This window comes from Cucurbita maxima, unplaced genomic scaffold (assembly GCF_002738345.1).
Source record: "Cucurbita maxima cultivar Rimu unplaced genomic scaffold, Cmax_1.0 Cma_Scf00003, whole genome shotgun sequence".
Classification (NCBI taxonomy): Eukaryota; Viridiplantae; Streptophyta; class Magnoliopsida; order Cucurbitales; family Cucurbitaceae; genus Cucurbita; species Cucurbita maxima.
The window spans coordinates 3,382,786-3,392,419 of record NW_019272019.1 but is presented as its reverse complement, the minus strand read 5'-3'; the positions used below and the strand labels follow the sequence as shown (position 1 = coordinate 3,392,419).

The 9,634-nt window shown below is 38.5% G+C and overlaps 1 protein-coding gene across 2 annotated transcripts; it reads right to left on the bottom strand.

Annotated features, from left to right (window-relative positions):
- Positions 1-920: 920 nt before the first annotated feature.
- LOC111477016 (SWI/SNF complex subunit SWI3C-like) lies at positions 921-8,134 on the bottom strand. 2 transcript variants are annotated; one of them, XM_023120940.1, is made up of 9 exons: positions 7,873-8,134; positions 7,183-7,752; positions 6,198-6,739; positions 5,222-5,585; positions 5,070-5,146; positions 3,977-4,113; positions 3,050-3,096; positions 2,791-2,951; positions 921-1,851 (listed from the first exon to the last, which is right to left on the bottom strand). In XM_023120940.1, exons 1-9 carry the CDS (start codon positions 7,898-7,900, stop codon positions 1,372-1,374), a joined length of 2,406 nt encoding a protein of 801 aa, XP_022976708.1. In that variant the 5' UTR covers positions 7,901-8,134; the 3' UTR covers positions 921-1,371. The 2 variants fall into 2 exon arrangements, with proteins under 2 accessions (XP_022976708.1, XP_022976707.1); XM_023120939.1 differs by having other exon boundaries at positions 3,050-3,123; positions 7,873-8,131.
- Positions 8,135-9,634: the final 1,500 nt, after the last annotated feature.

Below are 9,634 nucleotides of genomic sequence, written 5' to 3'. Positions count from 1 at the left end.
TCTTTTTAGCTCTATTGCTTCTGTGTTCTTGTGCAGGGATTGCCAGTTGGAGACTTCGTAGCAGTGGTCGGTTACCAGTTCGAGGTCGATTCCGCCGTTCTGAAATTCTGTTTCGCCGTCGCCACCATCGTTATCGTCCTACCAGTGATACCGAGCGGGCCGGGTTTGGGCTATTTTATTGGGCCCAAAAGACCATGGGCTTTAAGAGAAAGTGGGCTGAAGTAGAGGCCTATATGTTGCGTGGGCTTGATTTTGGGCTTTTTTGTTTAACCCATTTGAAGCATAGAGATAATGGGCTTTAGAGTTGGTGGGCTGGATGTAGCTAATTTAAGTTTTTGTCTCCTTGTGGGATTTTATTTACATTTATTAAAACATATAAATTTCATAAAATTTATGGGTAACTAAAATTTTGAGTAAACTTTAGGACGGAGAAAAATGGGAAATGTCATACCTTTCAGTGCGGCTTGAACTAATTGGAAGTAACCAATTATATTTACGATCAAACCTAGAAATCGATCACTGATCCAAGTAGTTCCCCATATGAAATTATTGACCCTCAAGATATAGTAACATGAAGAAGACTAAATTGTTTCAAGCACCGACAGAACCAGAAGCGTCTCTTGTTTCAAGGAGAGGATGGGATATTCACATTTCAAAGGCAAATTGAAAGCTAAGCAATGGTAGTTCTAAGGATGTCCAAGAAAAAAATAGAGATGTCATAAGATCCCACATCGGTTAGAGAGAGGAATGAGTGCAACAAGAACACTGGGCCTCAAATAGGGTGAATTGTGAGATCTCACGTCGGATGAAGAAGAGAACGAAACATTCTTATAAAGGTATAGAAACCTCTCACTAAAACCTTGAGGGAAAGCTCATAAGTAAAAACCCAAAGAAACAATATCTACTAAAGGTGAGTTTGGACCGTTACAAATGTCTTCTACATTACTCGTAATTTTATAGAGGGTGAATGAACAGAGGTAAAAAGGGTAAAAGAGAAGCAAATTCACCACAATTAATTCTTTTAACCATCTTGCTCTTCCTGAAATCTAATAGCAACATCAAGGGAAAGCACATCCAGGGGGTAAAAAACAGAAGAAGAAGAAGAAAAATGGAAGCACTTCCATCAGTAACTTTCTCCCCTTTTCTTCTTCTGTTCTTTTAAGCCCTTTTTACATCTAATTCAATGAAACTACAATCCCTACTACTATTGCCTCAGGTTAATTTCCCTTCTTTTTGCTCCCAAAAAAGGAAAAGGGTTAAAGAAAAGAACAACTCTTTCTCATGGAATATGATTATTTTTCATTTACCTGCCCCTTCTTCTTTTCATGGCTGCACAAATCATCAATTAGTTCAAGTAATCTTCTACCAAACTCAGCCTAATCCAGTGCTGGATCCAGTAACTGGCCTCATCATTGGGTGACTGAGAGAAGGTTGTCCATTGGTTGGACCATTGAACATGGCATTAGAAGAAGTCGTGGCGGGCTGCTGCTGCTGCTGAATTGCCGATAAGGGTAGCCTTTGCCCTAAACCGAACATCGACTGTCGGGGCATGTACGACATGTGGGGGTGAAGTGGTTGGTTGTTGTTATACCCCGAAATGCTCGGCTGTGAAGCTGGAGGTGAGATCATATTCTGCCTACTGTTTGTGTTATTGTTGTTGACCATGGAAGGGATAACGCCAGGTAAACTTGCAGGTGACGAAACTCCAGCAGCAGTTCCGAATTGGATACCTAACATTCTTGCTCGCTCTGCAACAAGCCTCTGCCTTGTCCTCTCAACTTGTTCGCATTCCTTCATTAAGAAGGTTTCTACTTCTGCAAACTGCTTCAGCTTCAGCTCCAGTCTTCTTAACTGTTGCATAAATTTAGATAAAACAAAGAACATTACTCAAGTTTCAACCTTTCCAACAAACAACAGACAGTCGTTCTATCCAAATTAGAAAAATATACCAAGCAAAACGTTCGTTATTCGATTTTACTTCAAAAAAAATTATGGCCTAAACTTATGAACAGGCATTTAACCGATAAAACACTGCCACGTTTAGTTGTAGAAGTAAGAACAGGATAATTTTGGTAAAAATGGTCAAATATAATGCACGCATGTTCAAAAACCCTTTGTCAGTCATTTCTTAAATGCATCATGACTAACCAATTGAAGTCAATAGGTAGTAGTTTTGTGAGATCCCACATCAGTTGGGGAGGAGAACGAAACATTCTTTATAAGGGTGTGGAAACCTCTCCCTACTAGACACGCTTTAAAAACTTTGGGGGAAAGCCTAAAAAGAACAATATCTGCTAGCAATGGTCTTAGGCTATTACAAATGTCATCAGAGTTGGGCACCGAACGATGTGCCAGCGAGGAGGCTGAAGCCCCGAAGGGGGGTGGACACGAAGCAAAGGAAGGATGTTGAGCCCCGAATGGGGGGTGGATTGGGGGGTTCCACATCGATTGAAGAAAGGAACGAGTGCCAGCAAGGACATTGAGCCCTGAAAGGAAGTGGATTGTGAGATCCCACATTGGTTGAGGAGAAGAACGAAACATTGTTTATAAGGGTGTGACAACATCTCCCTAGCAGACGCGTTTTAAAAATCTTGAGGAAAAGCCCAGAAGGGAAAGCCCGAAGAGAACAATATATGCTATCTGCTAGCTGTGGGCTTCGGCTATTACAATTTTTTTTCAAAATTATGCAAGAGTCAATGTGTAGAGTTCGAGCAGAACATATAGTGCTGAATGATTAAGCGTAGAGTGCACTAAGTTTCTGACAAATTCAAAAAATTATAACAGTGATACCTGGTGATTTATAATATTGGCAGACAAACGTTGGATTTCTCGTTCTTCATGATCAGCAAACAATTTTGCCTTTGTTGCAGCGGCAGCCAGGCCTGCTTTTGCTGCAACTTTAACTCGTTCAGAAGATAATTGTGTTGCCTCAGGCTCTGCCTTGTTCTCATCTGAATTTGACCACATGTATTGCATAAATTTCCGAGTAACATAAAACATTCGTCAAGAAAGAGAACAAGAATAAGTAAAAGTCATTCTCAAACCAAACCTTTTTGCTCAACTGAATTTGGAAGTTCTCCATAAGAGCCACTGTCTCTGCCATGTGTGAAGTCAACGTTCGTCCTTAATATTGAAAAGGAAATTTCAATTTTGAAATAAATCGTGATTTTAAGAAAAAACTGATGCAACTGCATTATAATAGATAATGACGTCAACAAGATTTAACTCTGGGAAATTGGAACCTGCTTCGTCCTCTAAAACACTAAAACAAGGTTTCCCATGTAAAACAGCTCTTACCAACAGTCTTAGCATCAGATATTACAAGATCAGAAAAGAGTTCAAACCAATCAACGAGTTTTTTAACCCTTGCAGTTGCAGATAGGAAATTGGTCATTGAACGTTAAATGGAAGAGAGGCATCTCTTGGATAAATAAAACTAAAACAACATAGACGATTACAGTAGAATATGCACCAATTCTGTAACAGCCCAAGCCTACCTCTAACAGATATTGTCTTCTTTGGGCTTTCCCTTCTAGGTTTTCCCTCAAGATCTTAAAACGTATCTACTAGGGAGAGGTTTCCACATCTTTATAATATATGTTTCATTCCCCTCTCCAACCGATCTGGGATCTCACAATCCACCCCCCTTGGGAGCCCAGCGTCCCCACTGGCACACCATTCGGTGATTGGCTCTAATACCATTTGTACGGCCCAAGCCCACCGCTAACCGATATTGTCCTCTTTGAATTTTCTCTTCTGGGTTTTCCCTCAAGGTTTTAAAACGTGTTTGCTAGGTAGAGGTTTCCACACCCTTATAAGAAATGTTTCATTCCCCTCTCCAACCGATGTGGAATCTAACAAGTTCTATCATCTAAATGGATAGAATGTTGTAATATTTTGCAGTTACTGAAAAAACAATGTTGAGATTAAATATTAACATCATTTGTTGAAGAAAAGTTTCCAAGAAAGAAAATACCTATTGGCGTTTAGAGAACCCTCCCTTTGAAAGATGCTCCCGGAAGAAGCTAAACTGTCCTCAGATAAAGCAGCTAAGGATGCATGAGCACATGATGCAGCAACTCTTGGTCCAACAGCAGATGCGAGAAAAGCAACCTTGTAAATGTCCAAAAGTTAAATCAATTCCAACGCTATTTACAAAATGAACTACTCATTTAAGAAACTCAAGCCCTATATCTAAAGAGAAGCTCATAGTCAGATTTCTTTCCGTTAGATATAAAGCAATATGAAATGGAAATGAAGAGCCAAAATCTCAATGGAAGTGGCTCCTTAGCAGTATAATAAGTTAATTGGAAATTAAAGAGGTTGGGAATATAGGCAATGCTATCAAGGGACAGCAGATAAGCCATCTATGGTGGTGGAAACAGCAGCATTTTAAGATATTACCCAGTCTATTATTTACTGAGAAAAGATTGGACTCAATAGTAAAATTTTGTATTCTAGTTGAAGGTAAGAAATAAGATAGGAAGAAGGAATAGAGATCAACGTCCACTTTCCGTTTTCTTCATTTCTTTTCAATGATCATAGTGAGAGTCGAGCCAATTCAAAGGCACCATGCTCAACTAATCTTCTAGACAACCTCCTTACCCTATTCTATATCGACACGTAACTACCATATTTTAAACTATAACATCAGAGAATCTGACTTGCCTACACCTGCCCATTTGAAACAATCCCTCGGTGTTTGTATTCCGATATCTTGTGTGCATTCTTATTACTCACAAGCTACTAATACTAGTACTACAACTAATCCACTCCAGGTCTCAAACAGCTTCAAACAGGGCTAGCCTCCTCACCGCTGTTCCCTGCTTAATTGTCTTATACTCATTATTCCAAATCATCAACCAGGACATCCCTTGATAAAGGAACATAGGATGCTTTGGAGTTCGGCAAAAATATGAAATATTATAGATTTGCAATGGTTTTTTTTTTTTTTTTTTAACATGGTTTCTTTTCAAGTTCAATGGAAAGTAGTTCTGAAACAATTCAATTCTTCAATTTTACTTGATGAACTGAAAGACATATAAAGCATCAAATAAACGGACACGTACCAACGCCATGACTGGGTTCTGAGAATTAGCAAACGGGAGCCTATCACGCATCTCTTTATTATCTTGAGAGGAAGAACCTAAAGAAATAAACAAATATTTAGAGAGAAAATGTCAAAAAGTCACCAACAGTCAGTTAAAAGTTAAAAAAATACCTGCTACATTTCCATTCATATTTGAATGCGACTTCTCATTATCTTCTCCATGTGAAGAATTGGACGAGAGAGAAACACCAGGCACGTCAACGTTTTCTAGAAGGCCATCCTCCACTGATAGACGAAGAAAATGTATAATGCATTGAGCTTTAGACTTGGACCCAACATGTTCTGTAATTTCGTTCCAGTTATCATTATACAATTCTATTGCCTCTAAAAGCAATAGAGTTTCTTGATCAGTCCAATTTTCACTATCTAGTTCATCATAATCTTTCGTCATGTCTACCCTCAGAAAATCAATACTTGCATGACCAGCAACATATTTGCCTTCATAGAAGCAGTCGGAGCAAAGTAAAACATCAACCTGTAGCATGGATGCCAATAAGTCGTTAACGAAAAAAGATCCATAAGAATTCAAGGGATTTCTAAAAGTTATGCATCAGAAGCAATTCTCTTGCATGGTATAGGCTCACTATAAAGAGTTAAAAGAAGTCCTATTGCCTCAAGATCAAGACTTTGATGTTTCTCCTCGTGGCAAGCAAAGACACCTTTTCCAAGATTCCCAAAACAGAAATCCTCTAAGTCACCTACGACGACAAAAGTACAGGTACGGATATGCTTGAGGAGAAACTGGCTAGTCATACAGATCTCTACTACTTCCTCTCATTTCTCCCCGTGCAAAATTGAACAGCCTAGACCCCAAGGTCTCTAGAATTTACCATATAGGACAACCATAAGGATTCAATAATTTTAAACACTGTCGTCTTTTTTCTACTCTCAATAGGAAAAGGTTTCATGACATATCACTATCACGGCATTGTTTTCTAATTTACATTGTATTTATTGTCTCTAACTGTGTTTGCCGTTGCCCTGACAATCATCCTTCTTTCAGGCATATATACAAGCGTCATATGCTGACCCCGAGGAACTCTGAGACAGACAAACAATGGAGTACAATATGGTGATAGATACTAACCTCCTTCTGTGATTGGTAGTATGCAATGGGAACAGGCCGAGAACAAGAGCTACAATAATTTTCAGCTAGACGCTCACGAATTTTGTTATCCAAATCACACAAATCATCATTATCATCATGGCAAGGAAGTATTGAATAGACCTCATTTGCCTTGAGCCTACATTTTGGTTTGTCAAATTTGATCAAGCTATCAATAGGCTTCAAAGCAGCTGATGGCACATGAATCTCACCGTTCATATCTTCTCTCAAGTATGAACTACTATTCCATGGTTCACAGCTAGGTGCAGGAGCACAATAATTAATAATACCCCAATGATCAAGAAATCGAACAATTCGAGTTAAATCTTCATTACTGACACCATCAATCAATCCTTGGAAGTCTGAAACTGTGACCCTTTTCTGAGGATTCTCCATGTATTTTGCAACAACAAAATTTCGAATTTCCATATACTTCTCAGGAGTGCGGTCAGGAAATTTTCCAGAGAAAAAATGTGGAACAACTTGTCTCTCAAGTCGATGCACCGTGGCAGGTGAAAACCAATCTGTTTCCAAAAAATCGACTGTCACATGTTAGATAATATTCCTCTTCTCCCTATATTCAATTAAGTATATGTTATCCTGAGGCACAAATTGAGTGCAAACGCATCGAACTTGCTACTTATACTAAAACAAATAAAGTTCATATAAGTTTTCTACCCACTCAAATCCTGAATTAAATATGATCACACTAACAACTACAGAACTTAGCAAGTAAAATTATTAATGAATTCAAGCTATTCAACCATATATCTTACATTTTGGAGCTGATGTTTCATTGGGAAAGAAAAACATTGCAATTCCCTAAATAGTTGTTCACAATAATGCTAGACAAAACCCATGAACTTATCCCACAACAAATGTAAGGTACAGATGGCAATGCAAATTGTTTACCCTCAAAATATATGTGCAAGAATTAATTAACTTGAGGAGGACGAGAGGATCGAACCTGAGTGCATAGGGACAACATGTACCCTACTCCCAAACCTCTTAACCACGCCACGCCCTTCCATAATCGGTGGAGGCGTTATTACATAGGCGGCGTTGCCAGCCTCCACCCTCTCCTGATCCAGCAACGCCGGACTATCCGCAGGCATAGCAGACAGGGCTTGGAGCTGCCCATAAGACACATTCTCCAAAATCAATGAATTTCCAGGCAGCCCCTTACTTTCTCCGAACTGATTTGCCCTCTCCATTGCCACAACAGCCAACACAGAAGAGTGAGGCCGAGTGACAGCCCGCTTAACGACCTGAGGAAACTCGGAGACTCGCACTTTATCATCCGACAGGAGTTCAGGCTCCTGTAGGCTCGAATTGGGCGCGGATTGAAGGTTAATCTGAGGATCCTCAGAATCATCGTTGTTATCGCGTTCCATTTCTTCATTTTCAGCCGCGGCAAGGTCTTCATCTTCATCGTCCTCCTCATGCTTGTTGCTGCCGTTGTTATTGCTATTAGGGAAGTTGTTTCTGCGGCCAATTTGCGAATCCCTCTTCTTCTTCCGCCATTTTCCACGAGACCCTGGTAAGGGTTTTGTCAAAACAAAAAATTAGACACCATAAACAGAATTAAAGATGAGAAATGATGAAATTTCACAGAGAGAAGAAGAAGAGAAGAGAAATTTAGGGCAGATGAATTTACCAGATGGGAATGAAGGAGAAGCTGGCATTGTTGAAGAAAATCAGAGAGGGGGAAAGAGAAATTTGTGGGGTCGTTGATTGTTGTTATGCTACGAAATTGAAAGCATGGGGAAGAGGAAGATTCTCTCTCTAACTTCCTCTCTTGCCTTCGCTTTGCTTTGCGCTTCCTCACAGAGAGAAAGAGAGAGAGAGAGAGCTTTGATTTTTGTTTGCTTCGCTTCTGTGCCTCTCTCTCTACTCTTTGCCCAAACGAAAATGTCAAAGACCATTTCTTTTTCTTTTTTTTTTCCTTTTTTCTTATGTCTTCCCAATTCACTCCATATGCTCGTGTATATATTCTCGATCGAGATGTTACTGGTCCACGTGTATACTACGTGCTCGTGTACATGTTTTCGGTCGAGAAATTATGTGAAATTCTAGACTGGATCGAGAGAGGGAACGAAATATTCTTTAAAGGCGTAAACACGTTTTAAAGACAATATTTGCTAGTGGTGGGGTTGAGTTGTTACGAGTTACTAGTCCACGTGTATACTACATGCTCATGTACATATTTTTGGTTGAGAAATGATGTGAGATCCTAGACTGGATCGAGAGAGAGAACGAAATATTATGTATAAATGTACGAAAATCTCTCTATAACAGACACGTTTTAAAATCTCGAGATAAAATCCTTGAATGGAATGCACAAAAATGACAATATATGCTAGTGGTGGGTTTGGGTTGTTACGAGTTACTGGTACACGTGTATACTACGTGCTCGTGTACATGTTTTTAGTTGAGAAATGCTGTGAAATCCTAGAATGGATCGAGAGAGGGAACAAAATATTCTTCATAAGGGTGTAGAAATCTCTCCCTACCAAACACGTTTCAAAACCTTGAGATGAAACCCTTGAAGGGAAGGACAATATTTGCTAGCATAACAGTGGGTTTGGATTGTTACGAGTTACTAATCCACGTATATACTACGTGCTCGTGTACATATTCTCGATCAATAAGTTATTATTCCCGTGGGTATGCGTTCTAGATCAATAGTTTGTTACTCTATATGCTCATATATGTATCCTCGACCGAAAAGTTAGTCTCATAGCTAATTGACTAAGGATTTCTCAAACTATTTCTCTTTTATTTCTTAGAAACTTTCATTAATCTCCCATATTAGTTATAAATTTAATAAGAATTAACTCGATATTCTAACCAACCTCGTTTAGTGAGTAAACAGTTTCATCTTTACTATCCACTATATAAAAGGTGTTCATATGACTCGATTAGCCGAACAATCCAAATTACCTAAGCAAAGCTAGATTAGATGTTCGGTTCAAGTACTGTACATTTTTTGGTCAAGTAAACTCACCCAACTCGGAAATATAAGTCACAACCCCACCCTAATTGTAAGATTGTTACGAAGATTAAAAAAAAGATATTTTGAATGTTGATATCCGAATTTTATGATATCTTAATTATTAGTAAATATAATTTTTTTAAATAATTAAAAAAGGAACACACCGACCACCCATCCTACGGTTCGGTTGTGAACCTTATTCAAGTCATTCGAGTAACTAACTTAACCAATTTGCAATTTCCGGTTGGTCTATAATATGTATATATATATATATATATATATATATATAAATTTGAATATTTGATTTGAGTTGTTTATTTAAAAAAATATAAAAAAATTATTGTCCACTAATTTACAATACTCAAATTCATGCAAGACGTTAGAAGAAATTATTATTATTATTATTATTATTATTATTATTATT

Excerpts from the sequence above, each read along its gene's own strand:
- LOC111477016 (XM_023120939.1), bottom strand. The coding sequence starts at position 7,900 with ATGCCAGCTTCTCCTTCATTCCCATCTG. Across the intron at positions 7,753-7,872 it reads TTCTCCTTCATTCCCATCTG|GGTCTCGTGGAAAATGGCGG; the intron begins GTAAATTCATCT and ends AACCCTTACCAG. Across the intron at positions 5,147-5,221 it reads TATGAATGGAAATGTAGCAG|GTTCTTCCTCTCAAGATAAT; the intron begins GTATTTTTTTAA and ends TTATTTCTTTAG.